This window comes from Rousettus aegyptiacus, unplaced genomic scaffold (assembly GCF_014176215.1).
Source record: "Rousettus aegyptiacus isolate mRouAeg1 unplaced genomic scaffold, mRouAeg1.p scaffold_m13_p_9, whole genome shotgun sequence".
NCBI lineage: Eukaryota > Metazoa > Chordata > Mammalia > Chiroptera > Pteropodidae > Rousettus > Rousettus aegyptiacus.
In genome coordinates this window covers 31,525,725-31,553,018 of record NW_023416312.1, presented here as the reverse complement: position 1 = coordinate 31,553,018, position 27,294 = coordinate 31,525,725, and the positions used below count along the sequence as shown (strand labels likewise).

At 51.0% G+C, this 27,294-nt stretch overlaps 3 protein-coding genes across 5 annotated transcripts; 2 read left to right on the top strand and 1 right to left on the bottom strand.

Annotated features, from left to right (window-relative positions):
• Positions 1-2,658: 2,658 nt before the first annotated feature.
• On the top strand, positions 2,659-13,222 carry LOC107515005 (synaptophysin). Its single transcript, XM_016153292.2, has 7 exons — positions 2,659-2,727; positions 3,901-3,966; positions 5,121-5,245; positions 7,986-8,181; positions 8,882-9,073; positions 10,296-10,626; positions 13,082-13,222. Exons 1-6 carry the CDS (start codon positions 2,692-2,694, stop codon positions 10,620-10,622), a joined length of 942 nt encoding a protein of 313 aa, XP_016008778.1. The 5' UTR covers positions 2,659-2,691; the 3' UTR covers positions 10,623-10,626; positions 13,082-13,222.
• A 2,276-nt stretch (positions 13,223-15,498) lies between these two features.
• PRICKLE3 (prickle planar cell polarity protein 3) lies at positions 15,499-24,622 on the top strand. 3 transcript variants are annotated; one of them, XM_036226883.1, is made up of 9 exons: positions 15,499-16,149; positions 17,313-17,398; positions 18,200-18,383; positions 20,302-20,448; positions 20,763-20,900; positions 21,632-21,835; positions 21,928-22,114; positions 22,743-23,045; positions 23,556-24,622. In XM_036226883.1, exons 1-9 carry the CDS (start codon positions 16,108-16,110, stop codon positions 24,104-24,106), a joined length of 1,842 nt encoding a protein of 613 aa, XP_036082776.1. In that variant the 5' UTR covers positions 15,499-16,107; the 3' UTR covers positions 24,107-24,622. The 3 variants fall into 3 exon arrangements, with proteins under 3 accessions (XP_036082776.1, XP_036082777.1, XP_016008777.2); XM_016153291.2 differs by having other exon boundaries at positions 15,622-16,149; positions 20,302-20,415; XM_036226884.1 differs by lacking the exons at positions 17,313-17,398; positions 18,200-18,383 and having other exon boundaries at positions 15,616-16,149.
• Positions 24,335-27,169, bottom strand: PLP2 (proteolipid protein 2). The gene is made up of 5 exons (XM_016153295.2): positions 26,951-27,169; positions 25,710-25,862; positions 25,509-25,604; positions 24,940-25,030; positions 24,335-24,742 (listed from the first exon to the last, which is right to left on the bottom strand). The coding sequence occupies exons 1-5, from the start codon at positions 27,044-27,046 to the stop codon at positions 24,720-24,722; spliced, it is 459 nt and encodes a 152-aa protein (XP_016008781.1). The 5' UTR covers positions 27,047-27,169; the 3' UTR covers positions 24,335-24,719.
• Between the last annotated feature and the right edge of the window lie 125 nt (positions 27,170-27,294).

The window sequence follows — 27,294 nt, the reverse complement described above, 5'->3', positions numbered from 1 at the left end:
CTGAGATCAGCTAAGAATAACCCACGCTCCTTCCACACAGATCCCAGAGCTCTTCTTTCTGCTTCTTGCCTCACCTTTAGTCATTGCCCAACCTTTGGGGTCTCATTCATTCAGTGAATATTTACCCAGCATTTACCTTGTGCCAGGCACTGTTCTAGGTTTCTCTCAAAGCAAACTGAGCTGGCTTAGACATGTGACAGGACTTGCCTAAAGTAGTAGTCAGCCCCACCTCCAACAGAATTGGAGGCAGTGCTGGGAGTGGCATGGGATGGGACTACCACTGGGGAGGGTCTGACCTAGGGTCTCATCTCTCAAAGCAGGGTTTTTGCATTTGTATAATTTATGTCAGTTGAGCCAGTACTGAAATTTGAGGAAAGCCAGAATTGGAGACTGGGACTCAGAATATAGAGTTGCACTAGGCCTTGAAACAAAGGCTTGGAGTGGTTCAGTTAGTGTAATGTAGGAACAGCAAGTTGTGTGCAGGATGTAGAGAGTGAAAGGAGACTGTTGAGGGATGAGGTGGGAAAGGCCACCTGAGGCCAGATAATGTAGAGCCTTTCAATGCCAGACCTCAAACCCTGGGACTTTTCCTAAAAGCAGTGGAAGCCATGGGAGGGATTTGAGCAGGGTAGTGACATAGTTAACTTTGCATTTTAAATAGATGCTCTGATGGCTGTGCTGAAAACAGAAGGGAGGGGGAAGGGACTGGAGATGCTAAAATTGGCAGGAACAATGGTCGCCTTAGCCAGGGGAGGTGGCAGAGGAGATGGTGAGAAGTGAGTGGATTCCAGAGATGTGTGGGAGGTAAAATGAACCATTTATTTGGCCCTGTGCTAAATGCATTACAGTGATCATCTTGTTTAATCAGTTCAGCAATCTTATAGGTACCTTTTAAAATCATCTTACATGTCCAAAGTCAGACAGGAATATTAGAGGTAGAATTTAAATTTAAGCAATTGAATGTCAAAACTAATGCTTTTCCCCTAGTAAGGCAATAACTGGGAACTAGCCATTACATGTTTGTGTGAATTTGAGTGTGTTTTTTTTTAAAAAAATATACATTCAGATGATTCAAAATTCAAAAGGTACAAAAGGTATTCAGTGAAAAATTTCCCTTCTCTCTGGAGGAAATCAGTGCTATCAGGTATCTTTTATATGTGTGTAGGATGCTATACTGATAGGTTAGCACAGTGGCTAACAGGTGTTGGAAACAGAATTTCTGGGTTCAAATCTTAGTTCCACCATTTATCAGCTCTGTGACCTTAGGAAAATTCTTTTGTCTCTCTGCACCTTAGTTTATTCACCTGTAAAAGGATAGTAGTAGTACCTCCCTCGTAGGGTTGTTGTGAGGATTTATATGAATGATATATGTTAAGCTTTCAAAACAGTGCTTGATATAGAATAGCCACAATTTAAAATGTTAGCTATTGTCTATTCTATAATTATGATATAATCCTTCCTTTTTCTTTGAACACAACTCCCACACAGTTTGGCATCTTGCATGTCTTAACTAAATATATTGGTGATCATTCCAGATCTCCATATTATTATTGACAGTTGCATAGTACTCCATTTTGTAGCTGTGTCAGTTTATTTAAACAGGCTACCCTAACAGGCACTTAGGGTGTAACTGTTCTTTCTTATTATAAACAGCGCTGCAGAGTATCATCTTATACATACATCTTTTAGGACATGTATGACTCTATCTGTAAGAAATTCCTAGAAGTGTAAATGCTGAGCCAAACTGTATATAGATTTTTTAGTTTGCTAGATTTTGCCAAATTGCCCTCTACAGAGGTTATACCAATTTAACTTCCACTGGCAACTTATGAGAATGCCTGTTTTTGGACAGCCTGCCAATATTGCACATTATCAAACTTTAATGTTCACCACCCTCAAAGATGAAAAACAGTATCTTAGTAGTTTTTATAGGCATTTCTTTTAGTATGAGTGAAGTTGAGCATCTTGAATTCCAATTGTATTTATGCTTTGGATTTCCAACATGGCAATCACCACTGACCTCAACAGGACTAGTTTTAGTAGCACGAAGGAGGGGTAATTCAATTGAGAGGGCTGAGGAATAAACAGGACGTAAAGTGTAGAGTTAGAATAGGCAAGAATTTGACTTAAGAAGAAATAGGGGAAATGTCTGGAAAGGAGGGAAGATGGGTTTTTAAGATGTGCTTAAAATGCACATAAGAAACCCTCAAGACCTTGAACTATGCTTAAATTGCAGGGACTTTGGCCCTGCCGAGTACTAGCTGGGCCGCCTTGTGCAAGTTACTTAACCTCTCCTGGAACTCATTTTCCTCATCTGTAAAAATGGAGCTAATTAAAAGTCCCTACCACATAAAGCTGTTGTAAGGATTAAATGAATGAACACATTCAACAAACTCAGTAAAGGGCCTAGCAAAATGTCGTACTGTAGGACCCAATAGTCCTCCTCTCCCCAGACCTCTCTAGCTGTGTTCTCAGAGAGCAGAATCCTCCTAGTAGGTTTTCACGAATCCAGCCTTCATGATAGAATGGCCGCCAGTGCTTTGGGAACTGCCGCTGTACGCAGGCGCGCGTGGCCAGCGAGGCGGGGGCGCGAGGGGCGGAGCTGCGGCCGTCTGGATTGTTCCGACGACTGCGCCCCCACCCCCCGCGCCCGCCCTTGCTAACAGGCTCCTCCCGCCCCCCGCATTGCTGATGCTGCTGCTGGCCGACATGGACGTGGTGAATCAGGTACGCGTTCCAGCACCGCGGACAGAGCCCTCTGCGGCCTGGCTTCCCCGCCCGAGTCTCAGCGGATCTCCTGACTCTGAGAGGTGGTGGCCGGGGTCCTGGCAGTGGACACCTGATCCCGGGCACTGGGGCTGGGGTCTGCGGCAGATGAGGGGAGGAAGGGGGAGGTGGGGAAAAGAAGGAGTGCGCCCTTTGCCGCAGCAAGGGCTGTCCTCACTGCCGCGGCAGGGGCCGCCACAAGCCCAGTTCCTTACTGGTGACCACGAAGGGAGGACAAGGGAGTCTTGGGGCTAGGGTATGGGCAAGGGGGGAGGAGAGGGGAGTGTTAGGAAGATTGGGGGTTGCTGCGGATGAGCTAGGAAATAGAGCGACAGAAGGCGTGAGGGAGGGGGGAGGGATGTGGGGGGATGGTTATCACCTGCTCCTCCCAAACATAGACAGTACCCTGGTCGACGACCGCCCCTTCCCCTAGAGTGGACCAAGAAGGTCGATAAGGTTTTGCCTCTCCAAAACCCTTAGTCTCCCCTACCCCAGCACATATCCAATGAAGCTATATCCCAGCCTTCCCGCACCTTAATCAGCCCAGACCCTCTGCCATCTCACTCTTCTTCACCACCTCAGAACCTCACCTGCTCTCTAAGCAGTACCAACCCCTCCCCATCCTCATCACCTCAGACCCCCCCCATCACCACTATCTGACTCACGTTTACCGCTGCAGACCCCTCCCCCACCCTCCTCAACCCGACTCCCTCCCACTATGACTCACCTTCACCACTCAAGACCTCCTTCCCACCCTAATGAACCCCGACTCCTTCCTTACTCCTTCCCTTCGCCATCCGACTTACCTTTAGCATTTCAGACCTCCCTTTCCTTAACTCATCCTGACTCCATTCCCATCTTTCTCACCCCTGACCCCCTCTGCCATCTTTCTTACCATCTCCCCGAACCTCCCTACCAGTTCTAAAACCCAGGGGTCTTTTCTCAGAGGCCCTGTTCCCATGCCTTCCCAGAAGTGTCACTTTCTCATTCTCACCCCTTCTCCAAATGAAACGTCTTTGCTCCCTCCCGGAGGTCACATGCCCTATCCCCAGAGGTCATCACCTGGGGCCTCGGTCCTCACCACCTTCTCCATTCCCAACAACCCCACCCCTTCCCCACCGATTTTCTCCTCAGCTGGTGGCCGGGGGTCAGTTCCGGGTGGTCAAGGAGCCCCTTGGCTTCGTGAAAGTGCTGCAATGGGTGAGTGTGGTCTGGGCTGTGGGGAAAGAGAGATAGGTAGGTAGCAGGGTCTGGAATAGTAGAGTGGACTAGGGGTTGGGAGCAAGGAATATGGATGGGTGGTTTGGGGTGGAAGGGGACTCCAGGATGAAGTTCCAGGGTCTTGGGACCAGAGAATGAATGGGCTGTAAAGTGACGTCACATAAGGCCAAGGGTACCCCCATGGTGAAGTGGAAGACTATGACGTCCTACTTCCTCTCCTGAGGTGACAGAGAGGCAGGGGAGGTGGAGCCTGAAGCCGGTTGCTGTGGGAGAGATGCAAAGCCAAGAGAAAACTAGACAGTGAAAAAGACAGACTGAGAGACAGGGAATGATGGAGACAGATGGAAATACCAAGGAAAAGAGACAGATATTAGAGAGAGGAGAGAAACAGAAAGAGACAGAGAAAGATGCACAGAGAACAGAGATGCAAAGAAAAATAGACACAGGAAGAGAGGCAGAAAAAAATGGGGGGGGGAGAGAAAGAGACAGAGAGGGAAAAAAAACGCTCAGAGAAAAGAGAAAAAGAGAGACTGATACACAGAAAGAGAGGCACAGGGGAGACAGAGAGCACCATACAGAGACCTAGTGAGAGACAGAGCCAGGAGATAGAGACAGGCAGACCAAGAAACAGAAAGACATAGAGAGAGACATACATTCACACAGAAACAGAGGGAAAAAAGAGACAGAAAGAGACACACAGAGATACTAGAAAGGTGGAGAGAGAAACAGAGTTACAGAGAGACAAAGAGACATCTGAAGAAGACAAAGACACCTAAAGAAACAGAGACAGAGAGATAACAAGAGAAATAGAGACATAGAGACTAACAGAGACAGACAGAAATACAGAGAGAGACATAGAAATAGAGGGACTGAGACAGAAGAGGGAGAGAAAGAGGGGGCCAGAGCATTGAGAGGTAGAGATAGAGAGAGATATTAGAAGAAAGACAGGAAGAGACAGCCACACCTCTGTAATCAGTTTGTCCTTGGACCCGATGAGCCCTGATTAGGGGGTGGGGGTGGAGAGAGGCCCATCTGCTGCTGTCTGTGCTGGGCCCTGATCTGTCCAGAGGAGGGCACCCCCGTCTTATGTGCACATAAGCTCACTGTGGCCATTCCCATCCCTACTGCCCAAGGTCTTTGCCATCTTCGCCTTTGCCACATGCGGCAGTTACAGTGGGGAGCTCCAGCTGAGTGTGGATTGTGCCAACAAGACCCACAGTAACCTCAGCATCTGGGTCGAATTCGAGTACCCCTTCAGGTGTGCCCACACCCTAGCCCATCCCTGGAACCCCAACAGACCCGAGAGAGGGTGGGGGTGGGATGGGACTTCTCAACACCTCCCCAGTGGCTCCTGCCCAGTCCCTACCTCAGGAGACCACAGCCATTCAGGTCACTACACATGCACTGAGCACCTACCTTGTGCCTGGCACTGTTCTGGACATCTAGAACATGTGGTGAGCAAAACAGGCATAGGCCATTGCCTTTTGGCTTTTGTCTAGTGAAGGGAAGATGCAGGAGATGGGCAATAAACGAGGTTCAAAAGTGAAAGTATCAAGTAGATATAGACTTGATGAAGTAGGTACTCAACTAATGCCAGCCAAGATTATTATTTAATTCCCATTCATTCATTTCCATACACATTTTTTTGAGAATCTGTTGTATGCCAGGTACTGCTCAAAGTGCTGGGAACATAACTGTGAAAAAATAACAAACCAAACTCAAAAAAACAAACAAACAGACCAAGCTCCATACTCTCATGGAGCCAACATTATAATAAATTAATTAATTAAGAGGATAATTGCAGATTGGGAGAAATTCATGGAGAGGATCCTCATGCAGGGTTTTATGACAGAGAATAATGAGAGGATGCTGTTTAGCTATAAGGAACGACTAAAGCCAGTTAAACAGTTCTGATATTTATGAGTTCACACTCTGTGTTGGTTGTTAGGTGCACAAGAGTGAGCACAAGCAGGTAAGATCACTGCCCTCAAGGAGATGCTTACCTCCTGGGGAGTGGGGAGACAGAGACCCACAGACACAATTTGAATAGAGGCTTCTGAGGCTCCTCCACTACTTGGACAAGTCACATAACAGCTCTGGATCTCAATTTATTTATCTGTAAAATATGATAATATTCACCCTACAGGGTTATGATGAATATTAAATGAATTAATACTTGTAAAGTGTTTAGCACCATGCCAGGCACACAATAAGCACTCCATAAGTGTTTGTTAACATAAGAAAAATAAATAAGTTTAAGGGACTCAGGAAAGAGGTCACTAATTTAGTTGGAAATTGGGGTTTTTTTGAGCACTAAGGGTAAATGGATGCTCAGGAGATCAGTCAGGGTGAGAGGGCAGAGTGGAGAGAGGAAAGCGCAGCACAGGCCCTGAACAATGGTCAAAAAGAAAAGGAGGTGCTAGAGAGATGTGGCCTGAGAAGCAGAGGGGCAACCAAGGATCTACTGGTTCACAGAAGCCAGGGAAGAGAGTTTGGGGAAGTAGAGAGAGCTGGAAGCATGGGATGCTGCCATGCTTTGGGAATCCATAAGACCACAAAAATTTGTGGACCTCCCTCCTAACACCTCCCATGCCTTGGACCTCAGGTCCTAAGGATCTGCCTTTTACCCACAAGTTCCCCAGGAAAGCGTCTATGCCCTGGGTTCCCCTGACCAATCCACCCACTACCTCGCTACTCCCTTAAGGGCCTTTTATTCCCCAATGGATACGTTCTCTCCCAACCCAGCATGCTAGAAACCCAGAAACTCAAATTGAAATTCGATTCCTAGCTCCAACATTTAGCAGCTGCACAGCCTTGAGCAAGTAACTTAATCTTGCTGAGCCTCTGTTTGTTCATCTGTAAAATGGGTATAATAATGCCTGCTTTAGAAAATTATGGGTGGGAGTCATTAAATGAAGCAATTATGTAAGTGGTTAGTAGAGAATCAGTATGTGTAAGCCTTGGGACCTTTGCTACACAAGGGCACTGGCACTATTTGTTCACTCTCAGGATCCTATCCCCCAACCTGAAGCAAGAGCTCTGGTACCCCAGCCGTCTTCCCCACACACATTTTCTCCCTATAATCCTTCCTCTATCACACCACAAGAAAGGCCTTAGCCCCAATGCCTTCCCAATCTGTGCTACCTCCCACCCCCATATACACATCCTGTTCCAGGATCCCTTCTATGCCCCATCTGTCTGTCTTTTCCTATTTTATAGTCTCTGGGCTCTCCTCTGCTAAGCATATGCTTCTTTCTCTTGTGTATCTGAAGTAAGATAGGAAAAGTCAATACATAGGGGGGAAATGCAGGGTTCAGATCCCAACTCTGGTATTCTCTCGCCAGTTGTGTGACTTTAGGAAAGTCAACACACTGCACCGAGCCTCTGTTTCTGCCTCTGTACATTTTATTTAATAAACATCTATTGAGTGCCTACTATGGCAGCACAGTGTTAGGCCCTAAAGACACTGCAATGAACAGAACAAAGGGAAAGCCCTACCTTCTTGTAATTACAGCAAAAAATCAAGAAAATAAAAGGTATGTCAGTTGGGGTATCACTGCTACAGTGAAAAATGGACCAAGGAATGGGGCTAAGGGGCGGTAGGAGGGAACAATTGGGTTCAATTGTAAATAGTAAGATCAGGGAAGTCTTCATTGAGAAGGGGACAATTGAGCAAAGCTTGAAGGAGATGAAGAGTGTAAGATCTAAAGCTATCTAGAAGAGCATTCTAGTGCAAAGATCCTGGAGCGGGAGAGTGCCTGGTGTGTTCTGCCAATAACCAAGGGGCCAAGGTGGCTGGATTGGAGTAAGGGATGAATAAGATTTATTTCACAAGGATGCTATGAGCAATCAATGATATGCAACTGGTACACAGTAGGTGCTCTGTGGATGGTATTTCCTCCTCTTCCTGGGACCTTATCAATCTGGGAGACTCATGAGTGGGCAGCGGGGAGGGGGTTCTTAGGGTCTGGGCCACACCTGCCCACCTCTCTCTGCAGGCTGCACCAAGTGTACTTTGATGCACCCGACTGCAAAGGGGGCACTTCCAAGGTCTTCCTACTGGGGGACTACTCCTCATCAGCTGAATTCTTTGTCACCGTGGCTGTGTTTGCTTTCCTCTACTCCATGGGGGCTTTGGCCACCTACATCTTTCTGCAGAACAAGTACCGAGAGAACAACAAAGGGCCCATGCTGGTGAGCCCCCACAGCCACTTGCATGCAGGGGCCAGGGGACACGGAGCCTCGGGGAGACAGTCATGTTCGTAGGCCACACCAAATCCCAGACAGGCCTACATGCAAGCAACCGCCGGAACAACCACACATGTTACTGCTGCCGTTGCTGTTGCTATGAGCATCAGGAATACCAAATCACAGAGTGACATGAACACACTATCACACTATGACAGGGACACTAATCATAGCCCACATAGAATCCCAGACAGGCTTACACCTGGAAACCTGCCACCTCTCACAGAACCACACAGTCTAGATCAAAGAAAAGAGCACACAGAGGTTCATTGTGACAGTCATGCTTGTCAAGCCACACAGACAAACTGATTCCTACACAGCTGTACTGATACATCTTCATCCCAGACTCAAAATGACACATTCAGAAGAAAGTGGAAAGACAGTACTTTCCAAAGATTTGGCAACCTTCCCACAGAACCCCCCCCCCCACACACACACCCATACCCACATATCACAAACATACTCCCACGTCCTCTGTGTTAAATACACAAGCCCAAACTAAAAGAGCTACCTTCGAGTGATCATTGGGGACAAGGCAGGGGAGAGATAGCCCTCTTCTGGGAACCCCCTCTCCTAGAAAGGCCTCACAACCTGGCATCAAGCAGCCCATTAACAGTGCCATCTTGCTCTCCCCTGCCCATCCTAGGACTTCCTGGCCACGGCAGTGTTTGCCTTCATGTGGCTGGTTAGCTCATCGGCATGGGCCAAAGGGCTGTCAGACGTGAAAATGGCCACAGACCCAGAAACCGTTATCAAGGGGATACCTAGCTGCCACCTGAAGGAGAATACATGCAAGGAGATAAGAGACCCTGTGACCTCTGGCCTCAACACCTCGGTGGTAAGCCCTCGGAAGCTGGCTGGGCTGGCTGGGGAGGGAAACTGGGTCATTTACAGTCTGGCACAGAGAGTGGTGGAGAGAGAGAATGAGAGGAGAATTCATAGGAAATTCAAGAGGGTTCCTCAGAAAAGGCATGCCAACAACAGAGCCTTGAAGGATTAGATAGCAATTGTAACCACATGACACCACAGACTGTCCCCAAGAGGGGAACTTGAAATCTTCTGTCCAGTTAGGTTTGGGAGACCTGGATCCCAGGCCCAGCCTAGTCACATAAAAACTCTGGCAACTCAGTACCTTCTTGGGACCTCAGTTTTCTTATATACAATGTGAATGAATAACTTAGAGAATTTCCTGCCTGGATGCCCCCTACTGTTCGGAGTCTGAGCTCAAATCCTAGTTTAGCCACTTACAAGCTGTTACCTGAACCTAGTTATTCTGCTTCTCGGGCTTCAGTAGGAGCATGTAAATTGAAAACTTAGAATAGGTTCTGTTCCAGAGTTGAGTATTTGTGAGCTAATAACATACAAAGTGCCTAGAAAAGGGCCTGGCAAATGGTAAGTCGTATACAAATGTTACAGATATTAAGATTCCAACTCACTCTTGTCACTTGCTGGCTGTGAGACTTAGGCGACTTAGTCCCTCTGGGCCTCAGTTCTCTCAACTATATAGTGGAGATATTTCTTCCTGTCCAAAAGTTTAATTAAATTGTATATATTTTACATACATATAAAACATTTTTGTATTTATAAAGCATGTATTCGTTTTAATGTCAATGTATTTATATACTTTATACATGTGTAGTTATAAACATACTTGTGTACACATATATATGTTCTTATGGATCTATTAGTGGTGCATTTACATATTTCATCAAAGTTTATGCTTAACATTTTACTATATTGTAAATTTAGATTTATTACATTTTATACGTGTATAATGTGTATATGTAACATGTAAATGTGCAAATATATGAACACACGTATGATAGTATTACTAGATTTCAACTTCCCCAAGAATCTGAATTCTAACATGCCTGCCTCGCCCCCCAAGGTGATTTTTCTGCATATTGATGTTTATGCACTGGGACTCGGAGGGTCTGGGTTTCAAAAACCACCACCCTTGGAGCCCGAGGATCCATGACCAACTAGCGCGGCCTCGACGTTCCCCGGGACCGCCAAGGCAATGGGCGTGGGACAACAGCTAGGCTTTGTCTCCCCCGCAGGTGTTCGGCTTCCTGAACCTGGTGCTCTGGGTCGGCAACCTGTGGTTCGTGTTCAAGGAGACAGGCTGGGCTGCTCCATTCTTGCGCGCGCCTCCCGGCGCCCCAGAGAAGCAACCAGCGCCCGGGGACGCCTACGGCGAGGCGGGCTACGGTCAGGGCCCCGGCGGGTACGGGCCCCAGGACTCCTACGGCCCCCAGGGCGGCTACCAGCCCGACTACGGGCAGCCGGCCGGTGGCGGTGGCGGTAGCTATGGGCCTCAGAGCGAGTACGGGCAGCAAGGCTACGGCCCTCAGGGTGCGCCCACCTCCTTCTCCAATCAGATGTAGTCTGGTGAGTGACGGATGGGCGATGTGGCCAAGAAGGGTACTTGAAAGGAGATGGGCGGGTCAGTGAACCAATAAGAGTCTGGTGTAAATGGTACGTGAGACACTGGCCACAAGGTGGGAGTTTGAAGGAACCAATAGAGGGGCGGAGCTACGTGCAAAGAGCAAAAAACCTATCCAATGAATGGAGAGCAGGAAAGTGGTGCTTGTAGGTGGGCGGAATAAAGAACCAATAGGAAAGGTAGTGTGTCTCTGCAGAAAGGGTGGGGAGAGAGAAGTGGGCAAAGCAACCAAAGCAAGGAGGGACTAGCCGGTGTACCCGCGTAGTGAAGAATCGGCAGAGCACTGGAGCAGTAGAGGGAAAAGGAGGTGATCTATTTGATCGATAAGGCAGTATGTTATAAGGCCACTGGATGGTGGGTAAATGGTCTTGGGTCATGAAGGTTAGACAAGCTCAGCAATCAGGGGTGGGCATTGGGATATATCTGCTACCTCTCCTCAACTCTCAAGGTGAAGGAGGTGGTGTGGAATTTCAAAGAAGGAAAAGGGGCGAGACAGGGACATTGGAAAGGCTTGCCGGCCTCCTTGCCAGACCTGAAAAGAAAAATAAGATTTCCCTTGCACATGGGGGTGGGGAGATGGGGAGAAGAGGCAGGGAGATTGCGTGAGAGAAGAAAGGCGAAGAGGTGGCAACATGTAGCTGGAGGTAGCTCTGGCACTAGGCCAGGATGGGAAGAGCAGGGAGGAGTTTATTAGCATCTCACATCTAAGTCCCCCAAAAATCCTGTTGGCTCCATCTTCAGAATATATCCATAATCTTCTCGCTTCTCACTGTTATATACCCTGGACATTTTAATAGGTTTCCACCTTCATTCCTGTTCTGTTCTAGTCACAGCATTGGGCAGGATCCCATTAAATCCTAAATCAGACCACCGTCCTCCTGTGCTCAGAACCTTGCCAGGGCTCCTATCTCACTCAGATTGAAAGTCAAAGCCTTCACAGGGCCTGCACAATCTAGCCCCTTGACCTCTCACCCCCTACCACCCCTCCCCCCACCCATACACACCCTGTTCCAGCCACACTGGCCACCTGGATGTGCCAGGCACAGTACAATTTCAAGGTCTCAGTACTTGCTTTACTCCCAGAGTTTCACAATAACACACACTAATAACCTCACCTGGCCAGCTCCTTACATCCACTTTCTTATCTCTCTAATAGTACCCTGTGTTTTTCTTACTACAGTCTGTAATTATTAGTTTATATGTTCATTGACTGTCTCTCACTAGATTAGGGGATATGACCATGAAATTATTCATGCTGTATACACATTACTTAGAGCAGGGGTCCCCAACCCCCTGGGCTGTGAACCAGTTCTGGTCCATGCCCTGTGAGGAACTAGGCTGCACAGCAGGAGGTGAGCAACCAGCGGGCAAGCCAGCGAAGCTTTATCTGTATTTACAGCTGCTCCCCTGCGCCATCTGTCATCACTGCCTCAGCTCCACCTCATCATCAGGCATTAGATTCTCATAGGAACACTGGTCCCTGGTGCCAAAAAGGTTGGGGAACACTGACTTAGAGTACTGCTCATGTTAAGAAATATTTATTGAGGAAATGATGGAACAACATAACATGAGACTTTTTACTCTCATTTTACTCTTTGCTGGGAATCTTCCCATGACTTACACTTTATTCAGAGTCACAGGTGAAGTCCTCACAATCTAGTCCACAAGGCCCTATGTAACGTCATTACCTACCTCTCTGACATCAACTCCCACCACTTCCCCTTGCTCATTCCACTCAAGCCCCACTGACCTCCTTGCTGTTCCTCAAACACAGTAAACATGATCCCATCCCAGGACCTTTGCACTCGCTATACCCGCTTCCTGGAATGCTCTTCCCCTTAGTTATCTGCATGGCTCATTCCCTCACCTCCTTAACTCTTTATTCTGGTGTCACTGCAAATGAATTTTCTTACTACCCTACTTACTAAAGCCATCTCCCTTCCCCTACTGGCACTCCTAATTCCCTTTCCTGGGTCCACTTTTTGTTTTTCCATTTCTTTTATCACCTCATGTTATGCTAGATGACTTTATACATTATAGTGATTATTTGAAGTCTGTCTCTCCTGCTACAATGTAAGCTCCACAACAATGAGAATCTTTGTTTGGCTCAGTATAGTTTATTACCAATGACTAGAACAGTTCCTATTAACGAATTTCTTTGGGTTGGGTGAGTGGGGACCATAATTTCTTCAGCACCTAACCTAGTGGAGCAAAGTATATCTTCCCAGTAGGGGCAGCTGGAATGAAGCTGACTCCAGGATTCCGAGTGAAGGGAAAAGGAAGAAAAGGCATGCCAGGCAGTGGGTAAAGCCAGGGTGAAGGCATAGCAGCCCAGCCTCTCCCTAAAGGCACTATCTGTGTCTGGACCTCCTCTCCTTTCTGTGTCTTTTATCTCCACAGGTTGGTGCACCCCAGGAGGACCCCCAAGGGTGGGCAAGAGCTCAGGAGAAGGTCTGCCCCCATTCCCACCCCTACACCCCAGGTCTCCACCCCTCAAGCCAGGAGACCCTTAACTGTCTTTGCTGTTTATATATATATATATATATATATATATATATATATATATATATATATATATATAATATATAGATATCTATTTGTCTGTCTGAGCCCTACCCCCACTCTACTCCTCTCATGCATTAGGGGCCCAATCTTGAGTGGGCCCCTCTTTAACCCCTAGCCCTTCCCCTGCATCTCTTGGCCCCTCTCTGTTCCTTGGCCCTGTGCCCTGAGGTTGGGGAGGACTTCGAAAGGGGGAAAGGGAGGAGATAGACCTCGCTGTGGGGGAGGGTGGGCATGACTTCAGACTATCCTTTCTCCCTCCTCTCCTCCCAACTCTGGCCTTTGTTTCCTCCAGCAATGCTGAACAGGGGCCATTACAGAAAATTCAACCCCGAGATGGGAACGTAAGCAGGGTTTGGGGGCTTGGGACCCAAAGTGGTCTTGGAGAGGAGCTCTGGAGTGGAGGGGACTAGTAAGCAGGGGGTTTGAGTTCCAGACATATTGGAAGTGGAGTCCAAAGGAGAGGGGTGCTCTAGAGCATTCTAGAGTGAAGCCGAAGGAGGCTGAGGGCATGGTTCTAGAAAGGGTAGAGCTTTGAGTGAGGCAGCTATGAGCCCCAAAGTGGGCAGGGCTTGGATTAGGACTTGATTCTTTGGAAAAGGTGTTACTAGGGGGCTTGGGGACAGGGTTTAGAAGAATGCTAAGTGTTCTGGAAGGGGTGGGGCTTGAACCAGGCAAGTGGGTGAGGCTCCAGAGTGGGCAGGTCTTGGATTAGGACCTGAGTCTATGGAAGGGGTGTGACTTGGAATATTCTGGAGACTGAGATGTATTCCAAAGTGGACTGGCAAGAAGGGGGATTCAAGAATGGGCTGAGCTTGAGTGAGGATATGGTCAGAGTTCTAGATTGGGTGGGGCTTAGAGTGGGGCATGATTGGCGTTTTCAAAAGGAGCAGCCTGCCCCTCTACCCCACAATGGGGCAGTGAAGAAAATATGTTTTAAAGTGGGCAGGTTTGGCAGTGACTAGGGCCTGCAGGATGGGTTTTGTAGGAGTAGGGGGTACCATCCCTGGCCAAGGCTAGGGCCTGGGGAGAGCTGAGAGATATGGTTTGAAGGGTAAGGGGTGGGATCCAGAGAGAAGCACCCACACACACCCTTGCCCACCCCTACGACAGGACAGCTAGGTCATTGGAGGACAGAGCCAATGAGTCTGTGGGGCCAGCCCACCCCTCTTCTCCTTTTCTCCTGCCTCCTCCCTCCCTCCACACCCATACCCCTCCTGGGGTGGTTGGAGTCTTGATATGGAGCCCCTATCTTAGACCTTATGCTGTGTCTGTGATGTTGGTAGTGCCTGTGACTGTGTGTTGCCATTTTGTCTGGCTGTGGCCCCACTCTCACCCCTCCAGACTCCCCCACCCTTTCTCCTGCCCTTTGGTATTGTTTGAAGACTCCTTCCTCGAGGAAGAACAAATATGATTAATTCTCCTCCCCTAAATAAACTCCTCAGCCACCTAGTGCACTTGGCTCAGCCTTCTCAGTGTGTCTTTTTTGGGGGACACAAAGGGAGAGATGGGGGAGAGGAGGTGAGAGGGAGCTCCGTCTCCCACCTGCTGGATGCCGATCAAGTTGCCCCACCATTTTAGACTCCTCCAATGGGTTTGTCCAAGCAGCATCCTCGGTGAAGCCTCGCCTGCTGATTATTCTAAGTCACCCTCTGAGAACCCTGCCCAACGCACCACTATAGGCCACAGAAAGCCCTGTCTTTCTAGGGTTCCATTCTAATTCTAGTCCCTTAGCCACGCGCCTTTACAGCTCTATCCTTAAATCCCCAGGAGCTTCGAACAGGGCCATACTTCACAGGGAGACTTCCCTCTACCTTCCTGACCCCGTATTCTTCAGACCCTGCTGTCTCTCCATTTCCTTGGGGTCAGGAGAGGCGGTAAGTGACAGAGGTGTACGTAATAGCACGGGAAATCCCCAGCGCCTACCATGAAAAGCCCGGCTGACCGCTGCCTCTGCCAAGTCTAGTTAGAGTACTGGGCCCGGCACCCAAGTTCTGGCCAGGCCCCTCTCCTTCCAGCCCCAGGACACTGGAAAGCCTGAGAACACCAAGGAGAGACTCCCAGCTCTGGGGCTGAGCTCAGGGAAAGGGATGTGTAACCAGAGAGAGAAAAATGGGAACAAGGGAAGAAAGGTTTCAAGATCTATTTTTCAGGACTGGTGGGACATCTGGGCCTGTAAAGATGGGAGGGAGAGGGGAAGAGGGCATGGGAACCTGGCCAGTGATTTTAACCTTCTCCCTGTAAATCTCGAATAATCCTAGCTCTGAAGCTATGAGAGGGGTGTGTGGGGGGGTGTATAAGATCTAGCTCTCTGATGAGGCGAGGGAGTACCAGATGGGGCAACATGGAGTTGAGGACTACTCTTATAGCATTCATCCGGGGGAGAGTTCCTTGGAACGTCACTAGGGGGGAGGAGGCCAAGAGGTGACTTTAACAACTCCCCCAAATAAACATCCGAGATAAATTAACACGAAGCGCCAGTACAAGAACCCTAGCGCCCCACCCCTTGCAGTCAGGTCGCCTCTTCCAAGTTCTCCCTCCTCCACTACAGAGCCCTCAAGCCCTAGAAAGTCCCGTGAAATGCCACGTGGCACCTTGGGGTTCTGGAGCCCAGGGCAGTAGGGCAGGGGAGCTCTTTTGCGCCGTGCTGCTGGGTTGCGTGCCCTTCACCCCTAGGCAGGGGGCGCCTTGGCCCCAGAGAGACGAAAGGCCCAGGGGCGGGAGCTACAGGGCGCGCTCCTCCCTCTCCGGTGTCAGGTTTACGGAACAGAGCTTCCAGGCTGGACGCGCGATAACCTGTAACCTGACGGCCGCAAGGATTCCATTCGCCTGACCGGCTCGGCTTGACCCTGCCTGCCCGTGCCATGTTCGCGCGTGGGTCCCGGAGGCGCCGTTCTGGGCGCGCGGTGAGCGAGACTCAGGGTAGTGGCGGGGGTCTGGGGTAAACTAAGGCCTAGGAGAGGGGGCAGGGGATAGCGCGGAGGCGCTAATTCCTAGACCAGATTGGCTGGGGCTGCTGGAAGTATGTAGATGAAGGAAAGTGAAGATCTGGCGATCCACGATCCCTGATCACCTCTACGCACACCTTTATCAGCAACCCAAGGACCTAGTGTGCGTTCCTCTCGTGTGAATTATGGAAGGAGATTCTGCAGGCCAAAAGATTGGGTCTTGGGGTCCTGGATGAAACAGTGGCCTTTTGAGCTTCTGAGGGAGAGGATCCCACCCCCTTGACTTTGTCAGAAGGTGAACCGAAAAGTGAGGTCCTACATTCCTGAGGTGCCCAATACTAAGGGTCGGGGTATTGGGATTTGGCGAAGGAGGGCTTCCAGGCTTCTACGTCAGGGAGGGAGCCTTTGACTTCCTAGATAGGTGGATCTCTCTCTTCCTTTGGAAGGGGTCTCTGGGTGGGGTCTGGGCTTGGTGATCCAGAGCAATGAATAGCCCTAGAATATGAGGGGTAAGGGCAAAGGCTTCTTGGGGTGGGGTTTCTGAATGGATCAGGGGCCTTCTCAGGTCCTGGAGGAGGGTCTCCAGTTCCTTGGATATGAAAGGGTGAAGCCAGGGTTTGGGCAGGGGCTGGGGAGTTATATGTGTGGATCCCAAATAAGGATGGGATCTCAGACCCCTACCCTGTGGAACTGGAGTGCTGCTGGCCTCGTGGGTGGAGAAGGGGCTGAGATGAGGCCTGAGGAAGACACTCAGATTAGGAACTCTGTGCTTTGAATGGGGGGAGTACTGAGTTCTGGGGGAGGTGTTTGAGCCCTAGAAGAATCAGAGGTGTGGGGAAGGGGATATTCAGGCTGGGTGGGGGGAGTCTGAGACTGGCCTGGGGAGGGGAACCCTCTGAAAAGAGGGTATATAGGGATATGGCCTCAGCTGTCCCGCCTCTACCTCTGTTGTGTCCCCTCCCCCACGCTGCGGGCACTGTCCCAGCCTGCCCAGCGCTACCCTGGTGGGACAAGCCCTAGCATGCAGTTGCGGGCCTTGGAGTAGAGAGGTGGGCGTTGATTTCTTCCACCCCGCCCCCTCTCCTCCCTCGCTGGGTCCGTGTCTGACCCCGCCACTACAGCCTCCAGAGGCAGAGGACCCAGACCGCGGCCAGCCCTGCAACTCCTGCAGGGAGCAGTGCCCTGGCTTCCTGCTGCATGGCTGGAGGTAGGTGACCATCCCAGGGCCTCGCCTTGGTCAGGGCCTCGCCTTCTGGGGAACTGCCCCAGAGGCTTAAGCTACACCCCCAGACTGGAAGGGGGGCTGCAGGAGAGGGGGCCCATGGTGGTCCACAGTGTAAGCTCAACTGGGGAAAGAGCTTCCTGCTCCCATTCAGAACCCCACCCTCTGACTCATTCCCTATTGTCCTGTTCCCAAGAGATCTCCACCCAGGACACAACTCCACCCCCAGACCTGCCCTCCCCAAGGCTGTCTCATCCCTAGGGAGATCCTAGGTTCTGGGATCTGAGCACCGCCCACTGACTTCCATCCCCCTTCTTGGACTAGGAACTCCTCTCCCTGACCTAGTACCCTATCCTCCTACTGAAGTCCTGTGCCCAAAACATCCCATAACACACCACAGACAGAGCATTATTCACAAGTTCAGAGCCTCGGCATAGGCTAGAGTCCACCTCCAGGGAAATTTCCCCCACCATGTCCAGAACCAGCCCTGAGGGTAAACTCCTAGCTGTATAACTCCCAGTCTCAGACTCTGAGCCTCACCCCTACTCTGGCCCAAGTCCCTGAGTTGAAAGTCTTCGGAAGGCCTGGAGACTCCCACCACAGCCCCACTCCTTCACCTCTTGCCCCCAGGATCAGCCCCACCTCCTCTCAGCCATGCCCCCAGGCCCAGGGTCCCTAGGTGGTGATAATCTACATGTTTCTGCCCCTGACTTAGATTTACTTGGGCTGTTGAGGGGTCTGAGTGGACTACCCCTTAGTAACTGACCCCCATCCCGGCCCCCTCAGAAAGATCTGCCAACACTGCAAATGCCCGCGGGAGGAGCACGCAGTGCACACGGTGCCTGTGGACCTAGAACGCATCATGTGTCGGCTAATCTCAGACTTCCAGCACCACTCCATCTCCGATGATGACTCGGGCTGTGCCTCAGAGGAGTATGCCTGGGTGCCCCCTGGCCTCAAGCCCGAGCAGGTGACCAGAAGGCACCACCAACTTTTGCTCTCCAGTGGGTGCACACACAAGCATGCACACACACACACACACACACACACACACACACACAAACCTATTTCTGGGACAATAGGGTATATAGTCAGACCGTGCCTGTCTTTCTGAGCTGTCTGTGATCTAGGAGTGGTCAGCCCCCTCAAACTTGCAGGGAACCCTGAGTGATCACTGGGCCATTTCCCCACGACTTGTTCACTCCATCCCTGCTCTACCCCTTACCTCAGGGGTTATCCCGGCACTCCATTCACCACATCTCCATTGATTAATTCATTCAACAGACAGCTATTGAGCACCTACTGCATGTCAGACACTGTTCCAGACACAGAGGACACAACAGTGAACAAAACAAAACAACTAGATTCCAGTAGGGAGCAACATTTAATAAGCAAACACCTCAATAAAAAATATGTTAGATGGTGTAAAGTCCATGAAATAAAAAAAGCAGAGAAGGGAGAGTAGAAATTTTAGAAAATAGGGTGTCCAAGTAAGCCTGTGTGAGAATATGATGTTTGAGCTTCGTAAAGGAGGTGAAGAGTGAACTATGCAGAAATCCGAGGTTAGAGCAATCCAGGCAAAGGGGATAGCTAATGCAAAGGCCCTGAGGCAGAAGTGTGCTTGGTGGGTGTGAGGAGACCTGTACATTAGAGCAGAATGAGCAACAAGAAGAGTGGAGGTGAGAGAGGTGGTGGGGAGGGGCCATGGAGAGGACTTGAATGTCCACTCTGAGGAAAAAGACACAAGAGAGTTGTGAGCAGAGATGGGGTGCGATTGGTCCTAGGATTTAACAGGATTCCTCTGGCTGCTGAGTGTAGAACAGACTGTAGGAGTGAGGGTGGAAGCAGGGTACCAGTGAAAGGGAGACTACTGCAGTAGTCTAGGTGACCCATGACAAGTGCTGGCAGTAGAATTAGTAAGCAGTGCTCAGATTCTGGTTATATTTTGAAAGTGAAGCTGAAAGGATTTGTTTGTGGGTTCATGAGAGAGAGGAATCAAAGATGACCCTAAGGGTGGTTGGATTAACTGCTGTGGGCCAGGCCAAGGCAGGAGCACGTCTAAGCATAAGTTTGGTTTTGGCATACAGATGCCCATTAGATATCTGAGCAGCCATGTTGCCTGGAACTCAAATGAGAGGTCATAAGGCTAGAAGTGTGCGTTTGTGAGGCATTTGCCCAAATATGGTATCTATAGCCATAAGATTGGATGTGATTCTCAAGCAAGTGAAAGGAGACAGAGGCAAGAGGACCAAGGTCACCCTGAGGACCCACCCATATTTTGGGGTCAGCTAGTTGGGGAGGAACCAAAAGAAGGACAGAGGAGTGGCCAATAGGTTTCCTTTGGGTAAGAGGAAACCCAGGATTGTGTGTGTCCTGGAAGCCAAGAGAACAAAGTGTTTCCAGGAAGAGGGAGTCATCAGCTGTGTCCAGTGCTATTGATGGGTCAAGTTGGATGAGGACTGAGACCTGAACAATAACTTTAACAATGTGTATGTCATTGATGACCATGACAGGAACAAAGTTAGAGGAAGGGCAGGGACTGAAGGGGCAGAGAAAGCTAACTGGAGTGTAGTCTGGAGAGAACTGGAGGAGAAGAAATGGAGACAGTGAGTGCAAACATCTCTTTTGAGAAATTTTTTCTGTAAAGGGAAGAAGAAAAGTGAAGTAGCAGCTGGAGGAAAAAGTGGGGTCAAGACATGAGGGAACTCTCGGCATGTTTTGGGGAGGTAATGGAAATGATCCAGCCTGGAGGAAGGAGAGATGGAGGAAGTCAGAAGTTCTTTTCTGATGACTTTAATTTTCTCAGAGAAGTAAACATCTACCATCCCACTGCATTCCCTCTCACTCTGGGGTCTAAATTTCTTCTCCCATCCCCCACGTCCTCCCAGGTCTACCAATTTTTCAGCTGCCTCCCAGAGGACAAGGTCCCCTATGTCAACAGCCCTGGGGAGAAATACAGGATTAAGCAGCTGCTGCACCAGCTGCCTCCACATGACAGTGAGGTGAGGAGAGAGAAGACAGGAAGGTCATGCCAGGTAGGGGGCACAGCCTGGGCAAATGCTGGGCTGCTGTAAAAAAATAGGCAGGGTTAGGGGAGAAAAGGTGAGCTTTTCTGAGGTGAAAGGTCTGGATGGGTAGGGGCAATCAGGGGACATTCCTTAGCAAAACCACAGCTGGGTCTTGGGAGAGGAAGGAGGTCAGGGGTGGGTGTTTCAGGCAGGAAGCACCATCTATACAAAAACCTAGAAATAGACTTTTTGAGCATGGATGAAATTTAGGAGAGGGTCAGCGGGGGTAGGGGTGGGCACAGACATTAGGGGAGGGGCTTGGACGACCCCTGCTACCCTAGGCACAGTACTGTACTGCACTGGAAGAGGAGGAGAAGAAAGAGCTCAGAGCATTTAGCCAGAAGAGGAAACGAGAGAATCTGGGGCGTGGCACTGTGCGCATCTTCCCAGTGACCATCACTGGAGCCATCTGTGAGGAGGTGAGCCATGGAGGGCCTCTGGGAGTGAGTGATGCCTTTGCTACAAGCCCTGGGGTTCAGGGCCCATCTCCCAGGCCCTGGAAAGATGAGGCCTGCCACTTAAACCCTAGCAGTCTATCTCTAGTGTCCCCTCTTCACATTCCACTGTTAGGCAGAAACCATCTCTAAGGCCTCCCTGGCCAGTGATGACTTTATACAGGGCCCCCTGGTGGATTTAGCCTGTCCCTCAGATCCCACTGTTAGGTGCAGTCTGTCTCTAAGGAAGCCCTAATGGACCTTCTTAATTTCCTGCCCTCCACCCAGTGAATGTGGGGCATCAGCTGTCTCTCTTGTCCTCTTGTGGTCAAGACTTGTCCTCAAGAACCCACTTACAGTGGCAGAGCCTGTCTTTAGAGCCTGGTGCTGGGTGGAGCCTGATCTTAGATACTACTGTTAGGTGAGATCTGTTGCTAAGTTCCCCCCAATGGGCCTAGCCTGTCTCTATGGTTTCCCCAACCCCTTTGAGGCTACCCACAATGAATAGGACCTGTCTCTAGTTCCCCATAGGAGCAGGGCCAGTTTCTCAGGCACTCCCTGCCCCCCATGTAGGCAAGGCCTATCTCAAAGTTACCCCATAGATGAGGCCAGTCACAAGGTCCACCATGAGGAAGGCCCAGATATGACACAAGCCTTTGCTGATCCCCATCCATCTAACTATCTTGGTGAGGGTAACAGTGTCTGTCATCTGGCAGTGTGGAAAGCAGATTGGAGGTGGGGACATTGCAGTGTTTGCCAGCCGTGCAGGCTTAGGTGCCTGCTGGCACCCCCAGTGTTTTGTGTGCTCCACGTGCCGGGAGCTGCTAGTGGACCTCATCTACTTCTACCATGCTGGCAAAGTCTACTGTGGTCGCCACCATGCTGAACGCCTGCGCCCACGCTGCCAAGCCTGTGACGAGGTTTGTGCCTCTCTGCCCAGGGCTGGGAGTGCAGGGCGGGAAGTGCCGAGGGCAGGCCCTGCTAACAGCCACAGATGGCCTGCGCCCCGCAGATCATCTTCTCCCCCGAGTGTACGGAGGCCGAGGGCCGGCACTGGCACATGGTTCACTTCTGCTGCTTTGAGTGTGAAGCATCTCTAGGAGGGCAGCGCTATGTCATGCGTCAGAGCCGCCCCCACTGTTGTGCCTGCTATGAGGCCCGCCACGCAGAATACTGTGACAGCTGTGGGGAGCACATCGGTAAGTAAACATGGCACTGGACAGCTGAGCCACAGCACGCCCCCATTCCTCCTGTCCACCATTATCCCCCATACTTTCAGTCTAGCCCTAGCACCAAAGACCTATACCCTTCACTGCAACTCCCATCATCAATATCCCCTCTCCTGCCATACTTTCTAACCCCACCCACACAGCGCTAAAATCTAAGATCCACTTCTTTCCCATCAAGGCCATGCCCTACCTTCTAAGTCCTGCCTCAATGACCAAAGCCTCTTCTTCAGGCCCACCTTCCAGCCAGTCTCCTACCTGAAGCCACTTCTTAACGTTTAAGCCTGACCCACATCTTAGAGTCCAATGCACATCCCCTACTCTGGGAGGGAGCACCCTGGGAAAGAAAGGGAGGGGGAGGAGACATTTATCAGCTGATTTCCAGGAGAGAATTCTGAGGAACCCTGCAGTGAGGATTAAACCTCGGGTTTCCTACTTTCTCAAGAGAAGTGCTCCATTTTGGAGAGGTGGGGGAGAGGGAGTTTCTGAGTACCCTGCCTCAGATTCATTGTCTCTTCTTGAGAAGGACCCCATTCAAGAGGAGTGGGGAAATGCTTGGAGGCTCTGCCTTAGTCTTACGCCTCTCACATCGTCCCCACAGGCCTGGACCAGGGCCAAATGGCTTATGAAGGCCAGCACTGGCACGCCTCAGACCGCTGCTTCTGCTGCAGTCATTGTGGGCGAGCCCTGCTGGGCCGCCCCTTCCTGCCACGCCGTGGCCTAATCTTCTGTTCGAGAGCCTGTAGCCTGGGGTCTGAGCCCACCATTCAGGGTCCCGGCCGCCGCAGCTGGAGCGCAGGGACAGTCTCTGCACCATTTGCAGCTTCGACAGCCTCTTTCTCTACTGTGGAGGGGGTGTCTGAGACCGCCAGCAAAGGCACCAGCACAGAGCCATCGCCTGGTGGTGAGTTAACCCTCAAGTCAGGCACAACCACTCCATGTCCTTTATCCTCCCCCTCACAGGCGCCACAACCCTGACCCCTCCCCGTGAGACTTTAACCTGTGGCATGCCTGGCCCCACCTCAAAACCATTGCAGGCCTAGTCTCTACCCAAAATTCATCCTCTCACGTACCCTGATTCTGCTCTCCTGTACAGAGCCCTCCCCTACCTCAACTTGTACCTGTTTGAGCACAAGTTCCCTCCTCCTTTCTTCCAAACACTTGACCCTCCACCCTACTGCAAACCTAATCTGTTCCAGCCTATGCCACGCCCCCATGCACCAATCTAGTCCTGCTCCTCCACTCAGAGCCTGTCTCAGGCTTCCTATTTCCCAGACTCCCCACTTTGCTGCCCCTCTCCGATCCCTGCCCCACTTTCCCAGTCATGATGGGGGAAAGGGGAATGGAAAAGGCCCTTCCACAGGCCTCCCCTGAGAGGGAGGCAGATACAGGGACTCCCTCCATCTCTTTCCAGCTGCAGGTCCTGAGGAACCCACCCGCTTTCTGAGAGGGGCCCCTCACCGCCATTCCATGCCTGAGCTGGGGCTCCGCTGTGCCTCCGAGCCCCCCACAGGGACCCCAAGCCAGCTGGCCCCAGAAGATGGTGCCTTCAGTCGCCAGAGCGCCCCACGTGTCAGCTTCCGGGACCCTCTGGTGTCTGAGGGAGACCCGCGGCGGACCCTGAGTGCACCCCCAGCCCAGCGCCGCAGGCCTCGCAGCCCCCCTCCCAGGGCCCCCCGCCACCACCACCGTCACCGCTGTCGCCACTCTGGCAGACATCACCACCATCAGTGTGACTCGGGATCCGGGTGGAACTCAGAATCTTGCTCCAGCTCACTCTCCAGCTCCAGTTCCGAGTCCTCAGAGGACGATGGCTTCTTCTTAGGAGAACGCATCCCACTGCCCCGGCACCTGTGCAGGTCGGTGCCTGCTCAGGACACTGCAATGGAGATCTCAAATTCCCCATCTCCACCACCCCCAGGGAACTCACGCCAGTCCAGAGACAAGAATTGCATAGTGGCCTGAGCCAAAGCAGTCCTGGGGGCTCCATTCTCAAATTGGTGTAGCTGTGACCCACCCTGCAACCTGTCATAAATCCCCTTCTATCCTTTGTCCATTTGTACTGTTGAAGTAACTTAATGTTTGGTGTAAAACAGGCCTGATGGCCTCCTTACTTCAGCTTCCACTCTTCCCAATTTTCCTGCTCCTGACACTTGAGATTTCCCACATTTGATCAAAGGATTAATTTATTCATTATCATCTAACAATCTGTTTATTATTTATTTATATGTATCCCTCCATAGAACCACCCTCCACACAGAGGTTATTTGGAGTGGGTCACAACCTGGGGTCTAGAGGCTGAAATTTGAGGCACTTGTCTCATTTTGTGGCTTAGGTGGGGCATAGTCCAGGCAGAATTGGTGTCTCCTTTTGGATACTGCAGAAGGGGACAGAGGCATACCCATAAAGGTAGCCACACCCAGGAGGGTTGATTGGCAGGCTGGAAGACAAGTGCTCTCAATAAAGGCACTTTTACCTCAATAGGGGGCTGGGTGTTGGCTGGAAGTGTTGTAGGGGTGGGAAGGAGTCATTTCAATGAAGGTGTTATTTGCAGGTTGCAGAGAGAAATGGAGTTCACCTACACTGGGCCATCTGCAGGATCTGTTAAGTAAGGAAAAGAGAGAAAGCATTGGTTGGATCCATTATGCCCATTTTACAGACAAGAATACTGAAGCTTATATTACTTATTGGCTCTAAAGCTACAAGTACCAATAAAGGACAGAGATGGCATTCATGCCCTTAGGAGACCCCTTCTCTCCTCAGCCCCCTCAGCAACACCCCCCTACACACACACTTACCAGTAGGGGCTGCCGTATGTCTTTGCTGCTTCAAAGGGAAGGTGTCATACGCATCAAAGCCAAAAAGGCACGTTGCAATTAGGCCCAGTACCTGGGGATTGGATTAGGCTGGTCAGCCTACTCAGCCTCATACCTCCTTGTACCCACCACTTCCAGTAACTGCCCCATGTAGGGATGGTGACTAAAACCCCAAGCTGGGAAGCCAAAGAGCTCCAGGGAAAGGCCAGGAATTTGGACTCTACTCACATCCTTCCTCTTCCTAGTAGGGTGGCCATATGTGGGCCCCAAGTACAGGTGGGACCATTCACAGTGTACATTTGTGACAAAGTTTTAGCAGATGGCAGTCTAATGTGTTGACAAAGGTCCTGTATTGGGACAAGGATGGCCTTTTACAGTAAATGATGATCTTGGGAGGAAACCAGGACCTGGGCCAGACTTTACTACAGGCCCTGAGGATAAATGTGGTCTGCTGTGGGTCCTATACTTTTTGTCAGAAGCAGAGTCAGAAATGGCCCCTGGATCCTCAAACCCTGCTCTCTGTGCTTTGGAGCTGCCTCCAGGGCCTTTACCCCTGCGATGATTTTGGAGTGGTGTCCTCTCTCAACAAGGACAACAATGGAGGTGATCAGGTAGAGGATGGCTGCTATAAGGCTTCGGAAGAAATCCTGTGAGGGGTAGGGAGAAGAGGGAAGTCAGCATCCAGAGTTCCCAGGATAATCCCAACTGCCTGCACCCCTCCCTAGCCTTGTCATTTGGGGCCCCTTTCTCACACTCCAAGGCCAGTTGATGATCTGTATCTTGGTGTTCAGGTCACACATGTAGATGACAAAGAAGATAGCAGCAAGGATCATCTCAAACACCGACAAAGAGGAGTATGCTGATGTGGAGGCACTAAAGCAGATCAGAATCACCAGGCACAATATCTGGAAAGATGACATGAGGAAGGCAGCCTCCATCAATTCCCCGGGCTGAGGGAATGGGTTGAAAACGGGTCTCAAACTCAGATGCCTACCAGGACTGGGAGATAACAAATAATCATAGCTAAACACTTACCGTGTGCACACTTTGTTCCAAATATTGTTCTAAGAGCTGTATGAATATTATTTCACTTAATTAACTCAACAACCCAATAAGCTGGGTACTGTTATTAGTATCTTTATTTTGTAGATGAGAAAAGTGAAACAGAGACGTTACGTGACTTGCTCAGGATCACCCAGCTAGTAAGGGATATAGAGTTGGATGCTTTAGTTTCCTCTTTTTTCCCCTCTAAGATAGAGGCCGCCTGTGGGAGTGGCCCCGCCAGGTGTTTTACGAGCACTGTTGGAGCCAGCGTGCGGCCTTGACTAGGCGGGACGTGCGGTTCCCCCGGCAACCACTTTGAGAAGCGGTGAAAGTGACATGGGAAGGGCAGGACTCCGGTTAAAGGCGCCGCACCCCTTTTACAACTGACTCAAAGGCGGCTCCCACTTTCAAGGGGGCGGGAAACCGAGTCTCTGGAGCAGCCGAATAGCTAAGGACCTCCCGCCCCACCACAGAAGGATGAGGAAGAACTGGAGAAAGGTGGGGCACCTTACCCCGCGGGACAGAACGCAGGGCTCCACCCCAACAGGCCCCGCCCCTGGGCGCGCAGCCTGCACTCCCGACGGTGCCCAGGCCGCGCCACGCCCTGCTACTGGAGGTCCTCCACCTCCCAGCCCCCTGGGACCCCTTCGATGAGTCCACTAATGAATCCACGCGGTCTCCCTCCTCGGGCCCCCCCATATGTGCCATGGACCCCTGGCCTCACCCCGTAGCCCAGCAACTCCTGATTGACCACGTTCTTCAAACGTTCTCCAAACCCCACTGACTCGCTCTGTGCCCTGGTTTCAGACCTCTGACACTAACCCACCCATCCCGGACCCACTGCCCAGGACCGCCCGCCACGCGCCTGCCTCACCGAGGACCTCCTGGCTCCGCGTGATCCAGCCACCCCACCCCGCTTTTGCCCACCCGCTTGTCCCGGGACGCTCACAATCTCAGAAAACAGAAGAATTCCCTTGCGGATGCGCAATAAGTTGGTGCAGGCAGCCCAGCAGCCAGGGGCAGAGAGGCGCTCGGAATCCGCCATGGCGTGGGCCAGAGTCCCTCGGGGCGCAGATCTGCTCACTGATCGAGGGTTCGAGGACACTGCACACCCAACCGCCTTACCCGCCGTCTGGCCGGGAAGGGGGCCCCCGGGGCGAAGGAGGGAGTGAATCACCGCGCCGAGCAGAAGCGGGCGGGGCAGAAGGGGGCCGGGCCAGGTGGGGGCCGCCCCGGAAGCCCCCTCGCCCCGCCCGCCATAGATACTCCCCACCCAATGCACAGCCACCGGGG